Raw genomic sequence first — 26252 nt, forward strand, 5'->3', positions numbered from 1 at the left:
AATTACTTATTAGAGGCTGAGATTCAATCCCAATTGTCTACACCTGGTACACCCCAACAGAATGGTGTGGCAGAATGAAGAAATAGAACTCTTATGGAAATGGTTAGGTTGATGATGAGTTATTCTGAATTACCAAATTCATTTTGGGGATATGCTCTAGAAACTAGAAACAGCAGTGTACATTCTGAATATGATACCTTCTAAATCAGTATCGTTTACTCCCATGGAATTATGGAATGAGCATAAGCCTAGTCTGAGTCATATTCGGATATGGGGTAGTCCAGCACATGTGCTGAAGGGAGATACTAACAAATTCGAATCACGTACAGAAGTTTGTCTGTTTGTAGGATATCCTAAGCGAACGAAAGGTGGTTTGTTTTATAATCCTAAAAATTAGAAGATCATTATTAGCACCAATGCTCGATTTTTAGAGGAAGATTATGTAATAAATCATAAGCCCATGAGTGAGATTATTCTAGAAGAAATGTGAGAGGACACGCCTACTTTAGTACCAACAGTGCAAGATGAAATATCACAAGAAACTGCAACACGTATCACAAATGATACACAACAACAGACAGTGTCTTGTCGTAGTGGGAGGGTTGTTAGGTAACCTGAAAGATTCATGCTTTTGGGAGAGTCGTCGGATTTGGTCCCAGGTAAACATGAACCTGATCCCAGAACATATGACGAAGCACTCCAAGATATAGATGCAGCATCTTGGAAAAGAGCGATGAATTCTGAAATAAATCTATGTATTCTAATAAGGTCTGGGAGCTTGTAGAACCACTAAATGGTGTAAAAACCGTTGGATATAAGTGGATCTATAAAAGAAAAAGAGGGACAGATGGGAAGGTGGAAACCTTCAAAGCAAGGCTTGTTGCGAAAGGGTACACTCAGAAAGAGGGAATTGATTATGAGAAAACTTTTTCGCCGATGGCCATGTTTAAGTCTATCTGGATACTCTTATCCATTGCCGCTCATATGGATTATGAGGTTTGGCAAATGGATGTTAAGATAGCTTTCCTTAACTGAAGTCTTGAAGAAAACATCTATATGAAGCAACCAGAGGGGTTCATTGAAAAAGGTAAAGAGCATCTAGTGTGTAAGCTCAATCGGTATATTTATAGACTAAAGCAAGCTTCAAGATCTTGGAACATCCGGTTTAATGAAGTAATTCAATCATATGGATTTATTCAGTGTCCGGATGAGTCTTGTATATACAAGAAGTGTGATAGAAACGTGGTGATATTTCTTGTACTATATGTAGATGACATTTTATTAGTTGGAAATAATATCAAAGTGTTGTCAGAAGTAAGGATATGGTTGTCTAAATAATTCGATGTGAAGGACTTAAGAGAATGTGCATATATTCTTGGGATCAAAGTAATAAGGGATCGCAAGAAAAGGATGTTGTGCTTGTCCCAAGCTTCATATATCGATACAATCCTTGCTCATTTTAGCATGCAAGACTCCAAGAAAGGTTCTCTACCTTTTAGACATGGAGTAGATTATCTAAAGAGATGTCTTCGAAGACATCAAAGGAGATAGAGGGCATGAAGACAGTTCCTTATGCTTCGGCTGTCAGAAGCCTAATGTATGTTATGTTGTGCACGAAACCAGATATCTGTTTTACCATGGGCATGGTTATCAGATATCAAAGTAACCCTGGACAATGACATTGGACTGTTGTAAAGCATATATTAAAGTACCTGAGAAAGACTAGAGATTATATGCTAATTTACCAAGCAGATGATTTGCTCCCTGTGGGATACATGGATTTTGACTTCTAATCAGATAGGGACAATAGTAAATCTACATCAGGCTATGTGTTTACTTTAGGAGGTGGAGTCATTGCATGGAGGAGTGTTAAGCAGAAATGCGTTTCAAACTCAACCATGGAAGCTGAGTATGTGGCAGCCTTTGAGGCAGCCAAAGAAGCTGTATAGCTTAGGAATTTCCTAATGGACTTAGATGTGATTTTTGATTTACCCAAAATCATCACAATTTATTGTGATAATAGTGGTGCAGTAGCAAACTCGAAGGAACCATGAGCCCATAAGGTGAGTAAACACATAGAACGCAAGTACCACCTGATACAAGACATCGTAAAGCGAGGAGAAGTTGTTATTGCCAAGATTGCATCAGCAGATAACCTGGCATATCCTTTCACTAAGGTCCTTCCGGCAAAAGCTTTTGATTGACATGTTGAAGGAATGGGAATCAGATGTATGGCAGCATTTATGACAGCATAGTCTTTTAGTATAAGTGGGAGATTATTAGAGTGTATACTAAAAGTCTAGCTTTTTGTAAATATTTATTTTGAAATAAAGAATCACATTGGTCAAATGTCTACATTTATATGCTAAGTGTAGTTGTTCAATTAATTTATATTGTAGATAACATGCTGTGTGGTATCACATACAGAAGATCATGTTATCAATTCTTTATAAATTATAAACAGTAGTTCACGACTAAGACGAAAAAGAACAAACCATTGGAATAGTCGTAGTGTAATTTGGTATTAGTTTATCTTAACTATAAAATTACACTAGTATACTCTGAGTGTATTGAGTAGGACCATTTAAGGTAAGTTCTTTTTATACTGACTACATAAAAGAACAAGACTTTGTTATTATGGAGATGTGTGCTCTTAATCATGATATGATAACAAACACATATACTCAATATTTATTTCTTTAATTTATCAAAGGGTGTGATTTAGTTCGATAAATCAATAGGTCCCATAAGTTGAGAAATGATATTATTTGTATAGTGTGTTGTTGATTATAGAATGAAACTGTATCCTAGTAATCTAGGTTGATGATGTCCCCAAGAGGAGCTCATAAGGATTGTCATGTAAACCCTGTAGGTGGACTTAGTCCGACATGACGATGAAGTTGAGTGGTACTACTCTTGGAGCTAGATATTAATTAAGTGAGTTATCAGTAACTCATTTAATTAGTGGGCATTCTATATATTAAACACAGGGAGACTAACACACTCATGATAAGAAGGAGCACATATAGTAATATGGGATTGGTGCGATAGTTCAATAATAACTCTTTAGTGGAATGAGATATTATTGATAAACTCGAGTTGGGTGTTCGGGGTGAACATGAGAAGCTCAAGTTCATCAGGAGATCAAAATCAATTCCTCCTCCCGGTCCCTGTCGTAGCCTCTTATTTATAAAATCTTATACCCACCCATACCCACCTTCTTACCCACCTTAAGGTGGTCGGCCAAGCCTAGCTTGGAGCCCAAGCTAGGGCCGACCAAACCAAGGTGAGTTGGTGGTCGGCCCTAGCTTGAACCCAAGCTTAGGTGGCCGGCCAAAATAAATTAAAAGGATTTTATTTTAAAAATCTTTTCTTATGTGGAAGCCATGGTTTTAAAAGAGAGTTTAAAATTTAAATCTTTCCTTTTATAGTTTTCTATAAAAGATTAAGAGAAAGGTTTTATATCTTTCCTTATTTATAGCTAAAAGGAAGATTTTAATTTTTGATAAAACTTTCCTTTTTGGTAACCATCATGATGATTTTAAAAGAGAGTTTTAAAATTTAAATCTTTTCTTTTATAGTTTCTACAAAAGATTAAAAAAAGATTTGATATCTTTCCTTATTTGTAGATTTGAAAGGAAGATTTTAATTTTAGAGAAAACTTTCTCTTTTGTAAATTATCCACATGTTTTAATAGAGAGGTTTTAATTTATAAAAGTTTCCTTTTATGACCAACCATGAAGGCAATTTTTAAAAGAGAAATTTTTATTTAAAAGTTTCCAGAAACAAATTAGGAAGTTTTAATTTTGTGTTTAAAACTTTCCTTCCTAGGAGGATTAGATATGGCCTGCCACATTAATAGAGAAAAGGACTTTTAATTAGTTAAATTTTTCTTTTCAATGGCAAGGAAAATAAGGAAGTTTTTATTAAAACTTTCCTTATTTTCCAAAACCAAGGAATATAAAAAAGAGGATAGAGGTGCCTCACCTCATGATAAGAACATACATCTAATATTCCTCTCTTCTCTTCCTTGTGGTGGTCGGCCCTCCCTCTCTTCTTCCTCTTCCCCTTTTCTTCTTCCTTTGCCGGCGGCATCGACTCTCTAGGAGACCCTTGGTGGTCGGATTTTGCTTGGAGAAGAAGTAGAGAAAGGAGGCTTTGTTTCTTTGCATGCCTTGGAGCTTAGTTGGTGGCCGAAGTTCTTCAACTCAAGAAGTTTGTTGTTGGCCGAAACTTGCTTGGAGAAGAAGGAGGCTTGGGTGGATTCTCGTCTCGGTAGATTGTCACCCACACGACGTCCGAGATAAGAAGAGGAATATGGCAGAAGATCGTAAGGTCTATAAGCTATAAAAGGTATAACTAGTTATTAGTTTCCGCATCATAACTAGTTCATCCTTTTATTTAGATCTTGAAATACCAAACACAAGAGGCTAATGAATCTAGGTAATCGAATTTATGTTTTCGATTTTGTGTTTCTTTTGTTTTTCGAGCTTGTGATTCGATTGTTCTTTTTGGTTAAACCTAGGGTTACTATAAGGAAATTAAATATTAAATTTCGTTGAAAGGCTTTGTCTAGGAAGTGGTGGATGCTCCTATACCCATGAAGGCCTAGTGCCTCGCCATGTTTAATCTGGAAGCCAATCTCTGAAATTAATATTTAATTGAATTTGTAACATAGGTGGATTTGGATCAATAATGTTAAGTATCGTTTGCGATCCAAGTCTAAACCACTAAGAATAGATAAGTTGAATTTGGAATCAATAATGTTAAGTTCCATTTGCGATTCCAAATTTAATTTCTAAAGAACACAATAGGTTGTTAGGAATGGTTTAGGACTTGTACAAAATTTTTGTACAGGGAAACCGATACGATATTCCCAGTAGCAACCAACAGCTCCTCGATCCATCTCTTCTTTTTGAGGATCTTCCATTTTCCATCAATTGGAGTTTGAAATCCCTCCATTAGAGTAAACAATTACTCTATCTCCATTATGAGAAAATTTTCAACCTTTGATTTCCAAAGGTCGAAGCTTCCAATTCCGAACGGTGGAGGTGCTCGGATATCATATCTGAATTTGTTTCTAAACTTTATCTTTGAACTTGAGCTCCTTGACTATGAATCTTTGACTTTGAAATTAGAACTTCAAGTTTCATTGTCTTCTTCTTTCTCTAGCTCGTTGCTCTCTCGGTGATTAGTTCAATAAAAAGCGTCTCGCTCTGATACCATTTGTTAGGACACACTGACGAGCTAGAGGGGGTGATTAGCTCCAATTGCTTCTTTAATGATGAGTTATAGCAGAAAACACTTGAAGCAATGCTATTTATTTGGTATCCACCTCAACGAGGTGACTAATCCAAGGATCCACATATGCTACACTCTCTACTATGAAAATACTCCGGAGGTGGAGAAACCTCGTACAAGCTCTCAACAAGAAAATACAATAAGGAAATGAATGAACAGTACAATGAACACCTTGCTTGATCTCTTGTAACTTGTAGATGTCTCTTGTAGACTCGTAAATGCAGCAACACTTTGCCTTTAATCTTCCAAGAACAGGCGATGAAGAGTGGAGAAGAAGAGTTGCGTTTGAATCTTGCCAAATGCCTTTATATGTCGCGATTTAGGGTTCCCAATCGATTGACCTTACCCCCAATGGATTGCCACGTCAGATTCGAGTGATCCCGACAGTCTAAACCTTCCAACGACTCTTTTTTGCTTCTTCCAATCGATTTCTTGATCGATTAAGTGCTTCTTGATCGATTATCCAATCGATCAAGAATGCCTTTGTGCTCTCATGAAAACTCTTCTCAATCGATTGCCCAATCGATTACTTGACTTCAATCAATCACCTGATCGATTCATAAGCCTATTATTTGCTTCATGAACTTCTCTTAATCAATTGAGCACTTTCACAATCGATTCAGCACAGAAAATACTATGCTTCCTAAAATCCCCCTTTAATCGATTACCTAATCAATTGACTTCAGGGTGAATCAATCACCTGATTGATTCACCACACACGCATTGTGTAGAGATGCACTTGATGCAACTCTCAATCGATTACTTGATCGATTACTCAACCCTAACTTGCTCAACCTAAGTCTAAGGTTTCCTTGTCCAATCTCCAGTCAACAGTGACCTATTAGGATTTTTCCACCAAGTGTCTAGTCAACCTTTTAACCTACTTGAACTTTGTCAACTTTTCGTTGGACTTTCGATCACCCCTTGTAGTCCTCCTTGACCAACTTGGATTTTTCCTCTTGTCTAACTAGGGATGTAAATGAACCAAACGGTTCGCGAGCTATTCGGAGCTCGATTCGGTAAAAAACTCGTTCGAGTTCGTTCGTTTATCTTATCGAACCGAGCTCGAGCTCGATTTCGAGCTCGACAGTTTTATCGAGCCGAGCTCGAGCTTAAGGATATTCGGCTCGTGAGCTCGCGAACATGTTCGTTTATAGGCTCGCGAGCCAAAAAAATGAGTCTTAAACCGAGCCTTAAACGAGCAAAAAAACGAACTCTAAAACGAGCCAAAAAAATGAGCTCTAAAATGAGCCTTAAAATGAGCCAAAAAACGAGCTCTAAAACGAGCATTAAAATGAGCCAAAAAACGAGCTCTAAAATGAGCCAAAAACGAGCCCAAAAACGAGCCCAAAAACGAGCCCGAGCTCGCTTAACGAGTTAGGATCGTTAACTTTGATAATCGAGCTAATAACGAGCCGAGCTCGAGCCTTGTGATAAAAGCTCGATTCGAGCTCGAGCCGAGCTCGAGTCCGAATATAACTTAAACGAGCCGAGCTCGAGCCTAATACTGTTCGACTCGGTTCGGCTCGTTTACATCCCTATGTCTAACCGCAGTTAGGACTTAACCTTACCAACGTGTGGTCCCCCTTGACTCATTTGGACTTTCCTTTGCCTAACCACATTTAGGACTTTCCTTTGCCAACGTCTGATCCTCCCTGATCCATTTGGACTTGCTTGCCTAACCACAGTTAGGACTTTCCTTGCCAACCTGCAGTTCTCCTTGACCTACTTGGATTTTCTTTTGCCTAACCGCAGTTAAGATTTTTCTTGCCAACGTGAGATCCTCCTTGACCCACTTGGACATTCCTTTTCCTAACCGCAGTTAAGACTTTCCTTGCTAACGTACGGTCCTCCTTAACCCACTTGAACTTTCCTTACTAATGTGTCATCTTTTCTGACTCACTTGGACTTTTTTTTTCCAACGTGTGGTCCTTTTTGACCCACTTGAACTTTCCTTTGTCTAATCGCAGTTAAGATTTTCTTTTGCCAACGTGTGATTCTTCTTAACCCACTTAGACTTTCCCTTTGCCTAATTCTCGAGTTAGGACTTGCCTTACCTAACCTCCGAGTTAGGAGTACTTTACCATTATCTAACCCTTAATTAGGACTTTACCAGTTAAGTACCGATCCTCCATGACTTACTTAACTTCTCTCTCATATGTCCCATACCATATTGTCTAAAAATATTGTCCACAACATATTATGCAAACATCAAAACTCAAATTTGACTCCACTTGAACTTAGTCAAACTGATCAACTTTGATCTAGAGATCGATTGCACTAACAATCTCTCGATATTGATTAGTGAATATTTTTATCCTATGCTTTAGAATGAACTTATAATAATTTTGAATAATTTCAAATTAAAATTAATCTACTCTTGTAAACTTTTTTTAATGTATTTATATTTTTAATCTGAATTCCATAATCAAAACTGAAAGAGAGTTTTTAAAAACTTATAAAAATTTGTGTAAAAATTTAATGCTGCGGACACACAAATTCACATGATTAATAATGGAAATATATTATATATTTTTAGAATTATAAAAAATAAGACACGTGAAGTGGATAAAAGTTATCGTCTGTATTTCAACAAACATAGGGGAGTAAAAGTGAAAATCTTGGATTTTGTGTTTCCGCTAGGGAAGCATTGTTCACGGTCCAAATCAATTGAATCTGATCAATCATCGATTTTGACCACCAGCTTCACATGCACTGGGCCCTAATTCCACTTCAGCGCCTCAACTTTTGCAGCGTTTGGCAGGTCCTCCATTTCGGAACCATGTCGGCTACGACTCAGCCACAAATTTCCATCAATCAAACCATCCATCTGGGATGGGCTCCCAGACATATTACACTTATCTTAAAGGAGTTTTAAAATCTTTTATAGAAAATTATAAGGAAAAATTCCATGTAATTCAAAAACATCGCAATTTCAAAACTTTCAGGGTGTTTTTAGAAACAGTGTCATCGTCTTTTCGACTCCAAAACGACTATTTTGCAGTAATTAGTTTAAATAATTATGGGTAATTGGAAACAAAATGAAGAGGTATATAATTCAACAACAAAAATATATGTATATATATATATATATAAAAAAAAAGAATTCCTGACTTCCCGCTATAGACGCTACAGCCACCAAATCCACGATTCCATGTTTTTCTCTAATAACTTTTTTATCAGAATAAAATTTAATTGTGGGTCTATTTTTTCCATTCCTTTTATTAAATAAATCGTACACTATCTAATTTTTTAAATATTTTATTTCCCCTTATTTAGCCTGAAAGATGATCCTTCGTACCTTTGTCCCTTCGAGACCTAACTTTTTATCTTTTCATAAAATATTATTATCTTAAAATACTTTACACTTTTGTCAATAATGTTAAATAATTTTAATTAAATTTAAAATTTTTAAATTAATTATAGTGCTTATTATTGAAAGACGTCAAAACGATAATTTTTTATTTTTTTGCCCATATATGTAAATACTTATTGCTTATTCTTAAAATAATAAAAAAGGAAACAAATTAACTATTTGTGTTTTTTTTCTCTCTCTCGGCCCGTATAATTAAGTCTCCTTCCTGCGTTCTCTGCTTGCTCTGCCTCCTATAAATAGAGCAAGAGCTTCATTGCTCCCTTCCACCTTCACTCCATCGGAGGACCTCAAGCGATCGCCAGATTCACACTTCCCCTCGTTTCGATCATCCGCTTCACCGTTGATTCCATCTCTCCTCCGTCGACCAAGGAAGCTCGGTGATTTCGATAAGATGTGGAGAAGAGGCGAGTACGGATCGGCGGCGGCGGCGGCGGAGGCAATGCCAGGATGGCTGGGAAGGCTGATGGAGGAGAGTTTTTTCGTCGGATGCGACGCCCATGGAAGCCGCAAGAAGAGCGAGAAGAACATCTTCTGCCTCGATTGCTGCACCAGCATCTGTCACCACTGCGCCACGGCTCACCCTTCCCACCCTCTCCTCCAGGTCCCTAACCCTAAACCCCCTCTCGATTTTCCATTTCTTGTAGGCTTCCTCGGCATTTGCGATTTAATTGATTAGCGGAGGTGGATTTGCGAAATTTGCTCATGTTCCTAATTCGGAGGCAGGATCTCCAGTGGGCTTTTGTCTCTTTCTCAAGGATTTTGTTCTGGTTGCGTTGCTTTTTCCCTTCACCTTTTCTTTCTATTTCAATCAATCCACGTCGAGATTCATCCGATTTCTGGTTTCTTCACCCTAACCCGATATAGGTTTTTCTCCCCTTTTTTACCATGTCTTTTTCACTCCTTTTCCTACTGTGATATAATCTTGGTTATTTTTGTTCTAGTTTTACAACTTGTTCTCAGTTTTGTTTCACCTTGGTTGTTTTAATTTTCCACACTGCTGCTATGGGTCTAATTGCTGCAATGAAAATTCTGGACTCATCTCATTCTGTTTTCTGTTCCCCTTCAATTCCTTTTTTCCCCCCTCCTCCATCCCTCAATCAGAACGATGGTTCACTGTTTAGCCCTCAAATGTCAGAGTGACTTTTCCCCTATACCAGCAGTGCTGTCAGCTGAGTGGCCTCCTCAGCATGATAACACATGTCCCATTATAATTCTTGGTCAATGATTCAGATTGACGGCAGATTCGGATTGATCCATACCTAAAATATTTAATTGTAGACTAATTAGTTCTCTCCGACCAGTATTTTTGAAATTGCACCAATCCTAGAATCAAGGAAGAATTCAGATCAATAAGGGAAAAAAAACCAATTTGTATATCCTCTGTTTTATTCTCCAACTCACTGGGATTTTTAATAAATCAGGTGAGACGATATGTGTACAACGACGTGGCTCGCCTGGAGGATCTGGAGAGGCTTATAGATTGCTCCTACGTTCAGGTAATTAATCACTCAATTACCTATTGATTTAGTTACAAGAGAGTTAGATCTGAATGATTTTTGTCAAAAGTTGGAAGTTTAATCAAATAAGAGTTTACAATTGGTGAAATGATGAACGACCGAAAAAAATTTAAATTTTTGTAACGAAGTTCTTGTGCTAATCGAGAATGTAACTAATTTTCATTTACCATGACTTTCATTTCATTTGTGGCCGCAGCCCTACACTATCAACAGTGCCAAAGTGATTTTCCTTAAGCCAAGGCCTCAATCGAGGCCTTTCAAGGGCTCCGGGAACCTCTGCTTAACGTGTGACAGAATTCTCCAAGATCCATTCCACTTCTGTTCCCTCTCATGCAAGGTGCTTAATCCAATCCAATCAATTTTGTTAAATCAATATGATTGATACTTATGCATGGGAGCAGGTGGATCATGTCTTGTTTAAAGGGGAGGACCTATCCAGCATACTGTTAAGGTTCAATGAGTTGGATTTCGCCTTCTCTCGCTTTGAGAATCTTCGCATGGACGGAGCAGAACTTGCCCAGGAGGACGAGGACGAGGACGACGCAGGCAATTTCATCGGCTGCTCGAGCACCCCCGGCGAGAAGAGGAAGAAAAAGGGCGGCTTCTTCCCACAAATAGTCCTGTCCTTGAGCAGCAGGAGGAAGGGGGCGCCTCAGAGGTCTCCCCTCTCCTGATCCCGCATTAACTCTGCTACTGCCTCACTGTTGCTTGCATAAGATATATAGATAGTTTTCATGATCTCTGTGGAGTTTATATGGATAATTACGGACGCAGTTCCTGCCTGCTGACTGTGAAATTATTAATTAATGTGGGCAAACTTGTGGTGCTTTGAGCCACTGAGCTTATTATAAGCCCACAGTGCTTGCCAATTTTGTTTGTGTAATGGACTCTCTAATGCATATTTATTTTATATTAGAATTTAAATTTTAAAAGATTAGAAGAATAAATTGGAGAAAATTTCCTAAATATAATTTTAATTTTACATGAAATCTCCATCTCTACAAAAATTTTATTATCATACTTGTATGTAAAATTTTATTTACTTTAACTCCCTCATGTAAATATCGTTATATATGTATTTTTTATATTTTTTTAAGTACAAAAAGTCTAAAACTTATATGTTTTTTAAAATTTTGCCTTTTAAATTATAATCGAGTATATTTTCTATCAAAATGAGTATAATTTTTTTCGCTTAATATAATTTCTCCTAAATTTAGCATCATTTAAAGAGAATTTAGTATATTTTTTTTATCTAATTAAGCATTATTTAAAGAGAATTTAGTATATTTTTCATTTAATTGAGGTGTAAAAAGAGTCTTGCTTAATTTGATAAAAAAAATATATTAGATTCTAGTTTAATGTGCTGAATTTAAGATAAATTATATTTATTTTTATATTTTTTTTACTTAAAAAATATGAGAGACAATTAGGTAAATTGGTATCCATTATGTTGGGTTAGGGAGTGAAAAATTAAGTATGATTTTTTTCACTTAATATAATTCTTTCTAAATTTAGTATAATTTTAAAAGAATCTAATATATTTTTCATCTAATTAGTATAATTTTAAAAGAATCTAATATATTTTTCATCTAATTGAGTAACCTTTAAAGAGAATCTAATATATTTTTAATCCAATTGAAATAAAAAAAATGTGATGTTCAATTTGATAAAAAAAAATATTAGATTTTACTTTAATATGCTAAATTTAAAAGAAATTATATTTATTTTTAGATTTTTTTTTATTTTAGAAATATAAGAAGTAATTAGATAAATTGATATTCATTATGTTTAGCGTTAGGGAGTGATTTTTTTTTTTTTGTTTTTACAATAGAGATTATATGTAAAATTTAAATTATTATTAAAGGGTGCATGTAAATTTTTCCTTATAATATTGGATATAAACTCATGATGCACTATAATGATATAATAAATTAGTAGTGATTAGCACATGAGATGTTGTCACTATTAAATCCAGGATTCGATAAAATCAAGATAAATATCTCCCTTATATATTAGTCAATATTTGAAAGACTAATAAATATCCGTTTATATTAATCGACTAATTACAAACATAATCATCTCATTACTATCATGATATAATAAACTAGTACATGAGATAAAAAGGGATAGAGACCTGCATGGAGGGCTCCCACGAATTTCTATTCTTTTGATGCCCTGACACGTTACAAATCCTTTCGCCAGCCCTTCCAAATTCCATTGGCTTCCCTTCTGCAAATTCACATGAATTCACATGGCGCGGAGAGCCAGACGCAAATCTTGACTGCTGCTGCTACTTATTCCAGCCATCAATGTTTCTACAGAGGCCAATCCATCTTCTCTCCCATAATTTAGTATCTTTTTTTCAAAACACCCTTTGAACGTTTAAAATTATTTTGGAGTCATAAACCCATGCCAATCCTGAAAGTATGAAAATCTAATGATTTCTGTTACATGATAAAAGTTAAGGGGCGCAAAATGCCATTGACAGAACTAACAGGCTAATAATAATTCACCTAATTGACGAAGAACAGTTAGCGGCGACGAGAACTCCGGAAGGGGGCGCATGCGACGCGACGGTCGCATGGAACGCAACATTCCCACGGCGGCCTTGCTTGCAAACTGCCGTGTCGGTCGGTAGAGCGCAGCGCAAGGCGACGCCGAAGCCTGTCCCCAAACTTTGTTTATTCTCTGCGACCTTGTTATTATATTTGATTGTGGGGTGCGCATAGCATTTTATTTAAGAGTAAAATTCAAAGGACGCCATGTCCCTTTTTTATTTATTATAAAAAAAAATATCCTATTTTACCACTATTCATTTAATCATTTGTATAGTAATTATTTTTTAGCCAGAGCATAAAATCTCTTTGATTTATTCACTTATATTTTATTGTGGACAGACGATACTAAACCGTTAAAAAAAAGATCGATCCGTTATTTTAGCGGCCCCTAGTGCCGGTCCCATGGATATGGAGGGAGGTTCGACCCTTGACCATTACGCCAGAAATACCATGCGCTCACCGTCTGCGCTACGCCCTGGGGGCAATACTAAACCGTTAAAGATGGACGAAATCTTCTCCTTCTAATAAAATCATATTTACTATAATAACTACACAATTATAGCAGCATAATTACACAATTATAATCGCTATAGTTGAACTTTATAAAACAAAAATAACTCTTAATAACAACTGAATATTCCATCAGTATTTCATCAGTATTTGAGATTACCGACGAAAGTTATGACATCAGCAGTCATTTAGTCGGCAATGTAATTTACCGATAGAAATACAATTCCGTCGGTAATTACCGACGAAATTACATTTTCCGTCGGTAAATTTAACGACTGAAAACTTATCTCGTCGATAAAAAGGTAAACGACAGGTTAACAGAAATCTCCGACTGAAATTTGTTCAGTCAAAATATTTTCGACGGAATGTGTGTTCCGTAGGGAAATCCCGACGAAAAAAATAATTCCGTCGGGAATTCCCGACGGAAAACACAATTCCATTAGGAATTCCCGACGGGAAAACACATTCCGTCGGAAATATATCGTAAAATTTACTGTGCTACCGATACTTTACCGACGGAAACCAAATTCCGTCGGTAAAAAATTGAAAAAAATTAAAAACCTACTCTAATTTTACTCATTTCCCATATACAATTTTAATATAAACATAAACCATCACAAGCGATAGCATCATAATCCACACAATATGCTCACAACATACAACAAGATCACAATAAAAAATAATCCCAAATCTCCAAAACACAACATACAATACATAAATAAGTGAATGACAAATACAAAATCTCCTAAATACAATACAATCCAACTGTCAAGTGCTCACAATCATAAGTATCTAAAAGTAAATAAGTGAACGACAAATACAAAATATCCAAAATATTTACCACGATACATCACCTGTACATATATCCAAATATAATCCTATAAAAGTCAAATACAAGAGATTATTATCAAACTGAATCGATGCAAATGTAATATAACTCAAACATTGTAATATATAACTAATTTTATATGTAAAAAATACATGGATTATATTTTGGATATCCAATAATAGTGGTGATGATGAATGTATCAATATGAACTCCTGAAAAATGTAAAACACTTTAAGATAAAACATCTAATAATATCCTAATAGAATAAATATATTTGACTTAATTAATTTCTAATAAACTCTAAAAAAAATCAAGTTATAGTTGAACGTACATTAAAAAAATGTAATCATCAACAGAGTCTGATGGGTCTCGGGTCTCCTCTGACTGGGGCTGCTGTGATGGGTCCTATCTAGCAATAATTGTTTGTATCTGGGTCAATACCTTCTCCTGAGCAGCCCACCTCTCCTCCCACCTCTGATCCATCGTAGTCATTTGAGTCTTCAATTCTTGATTTTCTTTTCTTAATGACTCCACCTCAGAAGAAGAAGAAGAAGAGAAACTTGCACAACCCCTAGGAGTCCTCAAGCGATCAAATACCACCTTGGCCTGGGAACCAAGGCCGTAGAGGGAGGAGTTTGTTGTTCTTCCACCCACAACATCATAATAAATTTTATTTATTTGTTGGGTGGATAGATCCTGACTCCCCTCCCTCTACCGGTGGCTGAGATGCCTGAGCAACCCTACTTTTCATTTCCTCCTGTGTAGAAAAAATATACAATTTATATCTTATACACAATTATTAAAGCTAGCTAATTTATCATTATTAAAGATTAAATATAAATTGCAAGCTAATAATTCAAACCCCAATGTTCTTGGATCGAAGATCAACATATGCGTCATCCTTTTTCTAGTGAGTCTTGAGAAAGATCTCCAGGCAAGTGGGTTATCTTTCTAAAGAACGCTCCTGCATGCACAAATAAGTTTGACTAAAATTATACAAGTTTATTAATAAATAAAAATTTGATTTATATAACTTTAAATTAAAATCACCATATCCATAGCGTGCTCAATGATGGATCCAGATCCTGATGTATGCCGAGCAGATCCGGTACTCGGCCCACCTGACTCTGTATTCCTATTCGCTCGAGCTTTTAGGGCCTTTGTCTGCCATCTATATGCAGACTAAGTGGTCGTCCATGCACCCCAGATCTCGTCAGATACATAAGTGGGCATGTGTCATCCTTTCTCACATAGTATAATAGGTACTTGTACAACTTGGCACAATAAATATTCCAAGTTGTTGCAAATTCTAGCTCGTGCCCATCCTCCCACGTATATTTTTTCTACAATTAAAAATTAAAATTTTAGTATATTAAAGGATAAATATATTGTAAATATTCAATTTACTTATCACAAATTCTTGATAATCAAAATCCTTAGTTTCAACATCTACATGTCTCCATGTAGTACCAGATATGCAGACTCTTTCCTTAAATTCCCGTGTAATATATGTCGATACTCGATGACCGTCAGGAGTAAACCTGCATATAAACAATATTAAGACATAAGATATATGTTATAAATAAAGAATTTTAATTATTAGTAATAAAAAAAAATACATACGACTCTCCAACAACTCTAAAGACGGTGGATCCACGGAGTGGTGCTGGAAGATCTGCCATGATATCTGATATCTACAAAAAAATATTACAGCATATCATAATAAAATTTAATAACATGATAAATAAACAACAAAACATGATTGAAACATAATTTACTAGATGAAATAATGCTAAAATTTAATCAATGCTAGACTCTAGAAGTATTTCTACTCAACAATAACAGTTTGTAAATCATCGTTACTAGACTCTGTTAGTTCAGCAAAATCCTCACTGCTGGATATCTCTCCATCATCTATTTTCTTGTCAGTGACATTACCATCTACAAGTAATTGTGATGTAAATTAGAATTGAGAATCAACTGAATGTCTCTCTACTTCATCATTCTGAAATGTATCATGGTTTTAAACAATAATAATATTCGGTATTTCTATGATCGAATGAAGATTCATTCGACAGACAGACAATCATTCAACTCATTAGTTATTACAATAAATATTATGAGTGTTGACTACTGTTTATAATATAATGTTGACCAGACGAAATATAAACTATTCAAATTATAACAATTATGAATTATAATTGCTATGTTTATGTTGTCGTGACAATTTATTCGAGTCGAGTAAAATTGAAATATCCATATTTATAGCAATTATGAATTTGCACTGAAACAATACCAAAAATAAAAATATAATATTTGAAAAAACAGTACAAATCTTTTTTATAATAATTTATTTAACAGTTGACTACGTGAAAACTCAAGCGAGCTCTTCGACTTACCGTCAACCGACTGACCAAGTCCGGTCGCTGCCCTGTTACAAGGACACCGGCTTCCACACCACGTGTGGCGTCGAGCTCGCCATGCCATGCATGTGCCCACGCGTCCTCTCGCATCGCTTTCCTCGCCGCCTTCATCGTCGCCCTGCGCTTGTGTGCTCTCTCTATATATATACGGCCAAGGTTCCGAGTTTCAGAGACATATCACCGATCGATGGCAGCAGGATCAGGCGCCATGTATGGAGGACGAATGTTCCATAACATCTCCAAGTCTTTCCCCAATTACCTGCCCGTCGATTCTGTCCGTTCGGGTTCCATCAAGCCCACCGGCCTTCGCCTCCAGGCCTCACGGCGGTCGTCTTCGGAGGCCAATGATCAGAAGGATTTCGGTGACACAAGGGAAATTAGTGGCCGGAAGGAGTCGATGAAGGAGTACGTGGAGAAGGCCAAGGATCAGGCGGCCGCTGCGTCAGAGAAGGCGAAGCAGAAGGCGGGAGAGGCCGCCGGGAAGGCGAAGGAGACAGCCGGCGCGGCGAGCGAGAAGGCGGCGGAGACGGCCGAGAAGACGAGGGAGACTGCGGCATGGGCGAAAGATAAGGCGAAGGAGATAGCCGGCGCGGCGCGAGAGAAGGCGGCGGAGACTGCCGAGAAGACTAGGGAGGTTGCGGCGGCGGCGAAAGATAAGGCGAAGGAGACTGCGGGAGAAGGTGCGGAGAAGGCGAAGGAGGGGGCGGGCAAGGTGGCGGACGCGGCGCAGAGCATAGGGGAGAAGGCGAAGCAGACGGTGCAGGGGGCCTGGGAGGTGGCCAAGGAGACGACGCACAAGATCAAGGAGACGGTGGTGGGGAAGGACGAGAAGACCGCGCCGGGAGATGTTGGCCGGAAGCACGGAAGGGAGAAGCTTTAGATCGAGTCGCCATGGTTCGTCTTGAATAACGATCGAATATAATTAAGAAAGCTTGTTTTGATGTTCTTCGTTATGTTGTAAAAAAAAAAATTGCTTATTTATTATTCTTAAATTATTAAATAATAGTTCGGATCGGATCACCTGAACTCTAAATCCTGATCCCTTCAAAATGACCTTTTAGATGTCATTTTATTTGTACTCAACCGTCTAAATTGCTTACATTAAACTTAAAACAATATCAATTTATATAAAAAATATAAATTCAATTAAAGCTTATAAACTTTGATGAAAAAAGTCAAAAGCAGCCTTTTATAAAATGTCTATATTTTATAAAAACAAGTTCAATTTCATAACAGCACGAATTTATCATTTTTGGTACTATAAACATAAATGAACCCACATTCGGATCAGTGAGTCCGGATCAGATAAATAGTGAGTTCGACTTCAATATTTATCAATAAAGTTCATAAATTTAATTATTACTTTTTAAACATGGTTTGTTTCTTTATTAATTTTTTTGTTTTTGCTTAAATTTGTCTCTTAAATTTAAATTAATTTTATCAAGTTTAATGTCTTTATAAATTAAAATTTGTTTTTAATTTTAAGGTTCTAAAAATTTGTAAACTCTATAATTAAATTTTATCTAGTTTAATAATTTAATATTATTTATAAATGGTCTGTTCAATATTTTTATTATTAAATGAATATAAAAATATATTTTTTAAAAATAATTATTTGTATTTTTTAAAATTAGATTTTAAATTTTTGCACGCAAAGGGAGTTCCCATTTCGTGCCGCCTACGCCGGGGGCGAGATCCCAAGCTTTGCCCCCGAGAATCCGGATCCATCAGATCTGCTTTGTCCGATGTATTCCGGCGGCGGCAACGGAGGAACTTAGATAGGGTTTCTACTGTCCGGGACCGTGGATCTGGCCATCTCCTACACGGACGTTTCGTGCTGTTTCTGCTGCTTTTGGCAGGTCGGCCAACGATCCTATGATTCATGATTCTTGCCTTTCTGTTTCGGGATTAAATGCAGGTTGCGTCGCTATTGGTTTTCCGCGAACCTCTATTTGTCTTTTTGTGTCTTCTTGGACTGCAGAAGTTTCGCATTCTTTGCTTGCTCCTGATTCGGTTAGTTCCTTTTCCATCTGAGGATCTACATATGTTTTTGTTTGTTCTTGTGATTGCCTTTTTTTCAAGAGGGGTGTCAAAAAAAGAGCTTGCAGCTTTTTTGTTTTCCCCCGGTGATGGATGCGTTTCTATCTAGTTTTTGGACTTCGCTTCTGTGAGGTTTGGTTCCACTTGATGCTTAACAAATAGATCACTTTTGTATGTCTGCTATTGTGTTAGCTGCGCTTAGGTTCAATATCTGTTCTTTCAGTTGATTTCCTCTACCATCTCTAAGGCTCTGCCTTGTTTTTTTTCCCCTTCTTATTTAGCTCCTGTCTTGCTTGACTAGTTTAAAGTTTAGCTTTTTTTTTCCCTTGTAATGAAAAATTATTTCATGTTACTATGTAGTGTATTATTGGAAATCATATAAAATAAATCGATGTAACTCTTCTATATTGCCGACGTGGAACTACGGATCATAGTTCCTCTGCTTGAGAAATATCATGTGCTTGTGCGATTATATTCTTTTGGAATATTACAAATAGTAAATTTGCTTACAAAATATACCTGCTGCCTCACGTTTGGATTGATTACTTTGTTGCCGTTTTTCTAATGTGATCTTGCACATCTCTTTTCCTTTCACATGATTCAGAAGTAGGGGTGAGATGGTTTAGTTTATTAATAATTTCGATGAGAAATATTGAAACCAAACTGGTATATTTTGGTTTGAAAGCTCCAAATTGAAATCAAATCAAAATTGTTCGGTTGGATTGGAGCATATCTTTTTAAACCGCCCATCATATTCATATCCTGAGGTTTATTTGTCAAATATCAAACAACATGTTCCATTGGATCAATAAACCCAACCCAAATTTTCATTTTGAGTTTTGTTTGGCTTGGTTCGATTTAGGTTTGAAACCATATATATTATTATCAAAAACTATTTTCCAAGCAAGATTTCTATCGCGTATAAGAATAAAATTTATTGTACTTGAAGGATTTTGTTGATTAGTGAGTAAAACTGAGTATAACAAACAAATAAAATAGAAAAACATACTAGTCTACATATTGTAAAAACTTGGTCAGTTTGGTTTGTGTATGCGCAAACCCAAAACTGAATCAAAACCAATGATTTTATCTAGTTTACCAACTGAAATCAATTGAAAATCTGTTAAACTGAATTTTTTAGTTGGAATTTGTTTGGTTCAATTTGGGTTTTGAAAAAAGATGCCTTCTTCTATTTCGAAGTATGGCTTTCTTGTAGCTTACATGTCCTATTATTCTTATCTTTCTACTTTCTAGCTCACTAAAATTATTAGCTAGAATGGAATTTTGATACAATTTCCCTTTTGGAGTTTGGCTGTGATTTATACTATCATGCATAAAGTTTACTAAATTCTTCCCGTTTCCTTAATCAATCTTTTGGATTCTAATCATTCTTATCTAAATGCCACAGGAAATTAAGAGATGGAAAATAACCAGATTTATTCCCAAGATTTTTTTCCTTTATCGTTTGTTATATGTTCTGTAATTTTATGAATGCTTCATTGGTGTTTCTCGTTCTCAAACAAGTTCCTCAAATTCACCAATCAACTGAAGAAAGTGAATGTAATCGCTGGAGTACTTTCCCCTTATGAAGCAAAAAACTTAAATTTTTGTTCCAGTAAACAGGACTAGTTGCTAACATTTTGCAAAATGATTTTTTATTTAGAATAGTGACTTTGTCTATGTTTAGCTTTTGTAGTTCAACAATATTTTTTTATATCATCGAGAAGTTTCTTTGAAGTGATAACTCATTTTGGTTTACATTTGCGTCTTCCAGCCCCCAATGGTAAAATTTCAATTGTCTGAGTTGTATAATCATAGTTGTAATGAATGCCACATGTGGAACTTTGTTCCTACATTGTTTCAAGCTGTTTGACTGCTAGTTGATCAAGTTATTGTTGTTGAGTCTTTGAGGTTACTTGAGTGAACATAACTGAGGTGTACATTTGAAGGAACAACTCCTCAACTATTGCCATAATGTCAATGTTGTCAAAGCTGCGGTGTATAACTGTGGATGTGACTGGCACTCTAATAGCATATAAAGGAGAACTTGGAGATTACTACTGCATGGCAGCTAAAGCAGTAGGATTGCCCTGTCCGGATTACAAACGCATGCATGAAAGCTTCAAGGCTGCATATACAGACATGGCAAAACGGCATCCATGTTTTGGACATGCAGCCAAAATGCCAAATCCTGATTGGTGGAGGTTATGTGTTAAAGATTCATTTATCAGGGTAAGTAGATTGTAGTTTATGTGAAGCCAACTTTCTTAAATTGTTATTTATCAGGTATTTCTGTTAGTTTTTGGTGTAACTTGATTAAAATAAAAGTATTCGGAACATATACACAAGTGAATGCTTTGTTCAGGCATGTAAACAAAATTTCTTAAATTGTTGCTGTGTTATTAAACATTAATTCTAACTTTTCCCTCTATTGACCTTGTTGCAGCTTTCATGCTTTAGAATCTATGATACACTAGTACATCCTAGTAAGATTTGTTCATTGGCTTGCTAATACTTATGGTCATTTACTTGACTGTTAATTGTTAAGATTAACAGTGTTTACAAATGTTAATGAAATCAAATTCATTAAATATATTGGAAATTGATGTTGCAGGCAGGTTATGAATACGATGATAAGACATTTGAGAAGGTGTTCAAACGAATATATTCAACCTTTGGATCTTCTGCACCTTATTCTGCATTTCCTGATTCTCATCCCTTCCTTAGATGGGCACGTCAAAAGGGTTTCAAAGTTGGAATTGTCAGCAATGCAGAATATCGATATCAAGATGCAATTCTTCCTGCCTTGGGACTCAATCAGGTATCAGATTCTCTCATTGTGTGTACTCCTCATATCATACCTTGCTATCAAAATGCCCACATGTTGTTGATCTCCGACCGAATGAGGGCAACATTATTAGACTAAGTTACACTGGCAGGGGTCAGAGTGGGACTTTGGTGTATTCTCAGGCATAGTGGGTATTGAGAAACCAGACCCAAGGATCTACGAGATTGCACTCGAGATGGCAGGAAATATTGCCCCGGAGGAAGCACTGCACATCGGAGACAGCATGCACAAGGATTACATCCCTTCTAGAAGTGTGGGTATGAGTGCGATGCTGTTGGACAGATTTAAGACATCAGATGCTGAGAGCTGGAGGGATGCTGGTGCAGTTGTGCTTCCTGATCTAGTTGCTGTTCAAGAATTGCTCACCAAGGAAGTCTAAATTCTGCAACTACAAGTGCAAGATGTGTCTTTATTCATTTCTATCTGATCGAAATTCTTGAAACTCTACTGTGTATATCATTGATAGGGAAAAACACAAGTGAAGGAAGACTGGAACCTGAATTTCATCATATCAAGGTCGAGAAATTAAATTTACCTTGTGATTGACGCTATAGCAATACTGGCAAACCTTAATTTCACTTTTGTTGTAAACTTAAAACTTGCAACAAGATATGATATCAGGACTTACATTCTAAGTTTTTTTTTGTCGACCTTGTATATTCATCGTGTACGTCTAACATTAATAAGAAACAAAGGCAACTTAATAGTGATTTGACTTGGGAATGCTTAAAATTTGATACAACCATCTATAGCTAAAGATTACTTATTCAAAAGGTGGAAACTAAATTACTAAAAATACGGCTCTTAAAAACCGTATGCACCTGGATCTTACGACCCTATGAATTCTGAGATACCTGATCCAGTTCCACATTTCGTCCCTCGAATAAATCTAGAAATTACAATAACTCCTGACGTGGCATCCGAACCCTGTCAAATCTCTCGCCACCACATCATGCTATGGGGTAGACGAGAGTTCTTCATGGACCATTAGGAGGAAACACCTGTAGGAGGAATATTCTCCTTCTCCACCTCAAAATCCAAGAACGGTCTAGGGATTTGTCTAAGCGGACGACCGCATGAAGAACGTTGCCTTTATCCGACCGTTGCAGTCTTTTTCCAACGTCTAGTAACATACTGACCTTTGAATTCACTCCCATAAAAAAGTAATAGACTGGCCATCGTATTGTTAACGGGTGCGTGGATGGGTGAGTTGTCTTCGGGCGGTAAAGCTTGTATATTATTTCTTCCCCAACGACGCTCCGCTCCCTGCGGACTATTTTAGCGAGTAGGAAGTGTCTCATCCGGCCGCGAAGCCAGATCCCAAATCTTGTCCAAGAATCCGATTCTTCCCGTTCTGATCCCCAAGCGCGATTGCTTTCACTGGAAGTCGCCGATGTATCGCGCCCACGGCAGTGGAGGAACTTGAGATAGCGTTTTCCGCCTCCCAGGACTGCTGATCTGGCCGTCTCGTGAGACCGATGCCGGGTTTTCTTGGTAGCTTCGTGCTGCCTCTGCTGCTGTTGGCAGGTTGGTCATCGAGCCCTTCCCTCCTCGTTTGATAGGGCAGATATCTATATTCATGATTCTTTTCCTTTTCTTTACCTGGTGACTAGTTGAAGTCTATGTTTGATTGGGTTTGTCAGATAGAAACTTGTTGGAGTAGGTCCATGTGTTTGTTTTTACCTAGATTCCATGCCTGCAGTTGGTTGAGAATTGAAGAAAAGTAGTACTCTCATATTCAAAGTTAATGTTATTCTCGACAAAATCCATATCTAGATACTTCTTCCTTGACTTCATGAAATTTACATGGTCCCCCGTGGCTTTCACTATTTTATGAATTTTACATAGTGCATTTGAGTTTATTCCATAACTTTAGTGTTGTAAATGAACCGAACGTTCGTGAATAAGTTTAGTGTTCAGCTTGGTAAAAGTTTGTTAATATTCATTCAATACATGTAAAATCAATTAAATAAACAAACTTGAACAACTCGTTAAATTAAACAAGCAAGTTTGAACATATATGTATTCAGTTCGTTAATGTTTATGAACAATGTTCATGAAAAATATTCGTGAATAATGTTTGTAAATATGTTCATGAACAACATTTGTGAATAATATTCTTGAACCATGTTCATTATTAAAACTTTTATCAACATGCTAAATAAACAAAAAAAAAACTTTTAAAATGAACAAGCAAGCTTAAATTATCAAGCTCAATAACCAATCAAACAAGTAAAAGTTTCAAATAATTAAACAAGTTTAAATTGAGAACTCTATAACTTCTAAACAAACTAAGCTTAAGCCAATCTTGAATTGAGAGCTCAATAACATTTAAACGAGCAAGCTCAAGCCAAGCTTGAATTGAGAGCTCGATAACATCTAAACGAACAAGCTTAAGCCAAGCTTGAATCAAGCTCATAAAAAATAAACCAAGCCAAGCTTGAACAATCATTTCAAAAGCTTGACTTATTTTAGGCTTGACTTGGCTTAGCTTAGCTTGTTTACCTTATCAAACAAGTTTGAACACTCTAAAGCTTAGATCAGTTTGGCTTGTTTACAACCCTACATAACTAACACAATTTACTCTTTTGTATGGCAATATTCCTTATTTGATGGCCAAAATAATTTTTGTCTAGCTAGAAGAACAGTGTTTAAATAGAAAATTTATTCGAGGATGTTCTAGCACCATTCCCGCAGAATTAGATTAGCTTTGGTCCTCTTGCAATGTATCCTCAAATCTATGTTCATGTCACTTTTATAGACAAGCATTTCTATCTTGGACATATTGGCCATCCACATCAAGAGTGTGAAAACCACTGTCACCAGTTCCAATGCCTTAAACAACTTAGGTTGGGTGATCCACCATAATCAACTTGGTCTATTGAGGCATAGACAATTACTTCTTTATTAAATTTGTCAGCTGTGTAAGTCGAATCAATCTTCTTCACATAAGGAAACTAGATGCTTCTGATGTGGACGCCGAGGTGGACGCCCTTGTTGAACATCACTATAGTTGGAAGCAAATTAATTACTACCTAATTATCTATTAGAAATAAATTAGCTATTGCTTAATTAGTAGAAAATAAATAATGACCTAATTTAACTACTGCTATAGTAGAAAACAAATAATGACCTAATTAGCTTTTCTATTTTTGATTCCTTGTTTTCCTTTATGGTTGATCTTTCCTAATCTTGTCATGTTTGACTCCTTATATAAGGAGTGTCATTATTAATAAAGAGGGAAGAAAAATTGAGTAATTGGGACTCTGTCTAGGACGAATCTTCCCCCTTGAGTGATTTGGACTCTGTCTAGGACGAGTCTTTTTCCTCCTCCCTTCCCCCCTTACGTGTTGCATGACCAAATACGGATCCGGATCTCGACCTGTGACTCGATCCTATACTCGGGACCATATCAACTTGGTATCAGAGTCGGTCATGGGTGACACAAATCCTATCACATCTAAACTCGAGGCCTTCATGGAAAGATTGATTTCACAACAACAAGTTTTCATGGAGCAGATCACTTCCCTCCAGCAAGGACTAGAGGAGCAGATTGCCGAGATTTCCCGAACTGTTCAAGATGCTAGACGACGACCTTTGCACATTGCAGACAACCCTACCAGCGCAGAGTATGACCCTTCTAGAGGCGCAGAGGTCAGACCTGAACTGCCAACCAGAGGCACCATGGCTCCGCGATACTCAAAGATGGAGTTCCCCACCTATTCTGGGGAAGGGGATCCGCTAAGCTGGGTTAAAAGGTGCGAAAAATTCTTTACCAACCAAAGGACCACAAAGGCTAACAAGGTTAGCCTTGCTGCCTTCCACTTGGTAGAGGAAGCCCAACTTTGGTTTGATCAGGTATAGCAAGAAGAGCCAGAGATGACTTAGAAGCAGTTCAGAGACCACTGTCATATCCGCTTTGGCTCGCCCCTAAGCAACAACCCTTTGGGAGAGCTAGCAAATCTGAAGGAGACAGGCTCTGTAGAAGACTACCAACACTAATTTCAATCTCACCTCGCTCAGACCTCGGACCTCCGACCACAACAACAAGTTGACTTATTCACTAGGGCTAGTCGAAGATCTCTGTATCGACATCGAACTGCAGAAGCCTGAAAACCTAGGCATTGCAATGAATATGGCCAGGGCACTAGAACGGAAGCAATGCTTCCATCAAGGTGGGGGGTTGCTGCGCACGAATTGGGGTGGGACTACAACCAAGCTCAACACTAGTAGTGGAGGCCCTCCTTTGGCGAAAATCAGGACCCCGGACATCAGCAAGGAACTCCACCTGTTTCATTTTTCAAGCGTCTGACTCGCGCCTAGATGGCAGAACGGAGAGCCAAGGACCTTTGTTTTAACTGTGATGAATCTTACTCCACGGGTCGCAAGTGTAAACGCCTGTTTTGGATTGAAGTGTCTGATGATGACAAGGAAGGTGAGGAAGAGGGGGAAGTGAATTCAGAAATTTTCCTTCATGCTATTAGTGGCGTTATACCCCGCTTTCGAGCTTGAGGACAAGCTTAGTATCGAGGAGGGGAGTGATGATGTGGACGCCGAGGTAGACGCCTTTGTTGAACATCGCTATAGTTGGAAGCAAATTAACTACTACCTAATTAGCTATTAGAAATAAATTAGCTATTGCCTAATTAGTAGAAAATAAATAATGGCCTAATTTAACTACTACTATAGTAGAAAACAAAACAAATAATGGCCTAATTAGCTTTTCTATTTTTGATTCCTTGTTTTTCTTTATGGTTGGTCTTTCCTAATCTTGTCATGTTTGACTCCTTATATAAGGAGTGTCATTATTAATAAAGAGGGAAGAAAAATTGAGTAATTGGGTCTCTGTC

At 37.0% G+C, this 26252-nt stretch overlaps 3 protein-coding genes and 1 long non-coding RNA gene across 7 annotated transcripts in view; all 4 read left to right on the plus strand.

The window, feature by feature from the left end:
• Nucleotides 1–8921: 8921 nt before the first annotated feature.
• Nucleotides 8922–11104, plus strand: LOC122040003 (protein RGF1 INDUCIBLE TRANSCRIPTION FACTOR 1-like). The gene is made up of 4 exons (XM_042599392.1): nt 8922–9278; nt 10099–10173; nt 10391–10531; nt 10596–11104. Exons 1-4 carry the CDS (start codon nt 9069–9071, stop codon nt 10866–10868), a joined length of 699 nt encoding a protein of 232 aa, XP_042455326.1. The 5' UTR covers nt 8922–9068; the 3' UTR covers nt 10869–11104.
• A 5597-nt stretch (nt 11105–16701) lies between these two features.
• On the plus strand, nt 16702–17394 carry LOC122043981 (uncharacterized protein ECU03_1610-like). The gene has a single exon (XM_042604534.1). The coding sequence runs from the start codon at nt 16702–16704 to the stop codon at nt 17392–17394; it is 693 nt and encodes a 230-aa protein (XP_042460468.1).
• Nucleotides 17395–18188: 794 nt separating this feature from the next.
• On the plus strand, nt 18189–22217 carry LOC122042289 (haloacid dehalogenase-like hydrolase domain-containing protein 3). Of its 4 annotated transcripts, XM_042602324.1 has the most exons (5): nt 18189–18527; nt 20504–20786; nt 21169–21204; nt 21282–21375; nt 21525–22217. In XM_042602324.1, exons 1-5 carry the CDS (start codon nt 18427–18429, stop codon nt 21779–21781), a joined length of 771 nt encoding a protein of 256 aa, XP_042458258.1. In that variant the 5' UTR covers nt 18189–18426; the 3' UTR covers nt 21782–22217. The 4 variants fall into 4 exon arrangements, with proteins under 4 accessions (XP_042458258.1, XP_042458257.1, XP_042458259.1 ...); XM_042602323.1 differs by having other exon boundaries at nt 21169–21375; nt 21494–22211; XM_042602325.1 differs by having other exon boundaries at nt 18189–18686; nt 21169–21375; nt 21494–22027.
• A 47-nt stretch (nt 22218–22264) lies between these two features.
• The window catches only part of LOC122042290, a 29818-nt gene continuing 25830 nt past the window's right edge, over nt 22265–26252 (plus strand). Inside the window, exon 1 of the long non-coding RNA XR_006129193.1 lies at nt 22265–22929. This is a non-coding gene — a long non-coding RNA (uncharacterized LOC122042290). The remainder of the gene's footprint in view (nt 22930–26252) is intronic.

The sequence above is a fragment of the Zingiber officinale genome, chromosome 2A, assembly GCF_018446385.1.
Source record: "Zingiber officinale cultivar Zhangliang chromosome 2A, Zo_v1.1, whole genome shotgun sequence".
Taxonomy (NCBI): Eukaryota; Viridiplantae; Streptophyta; class Magnoliopsida; order Zingiberales; family Zingiberaceae; genus Zingiber; species Zingiber officinale.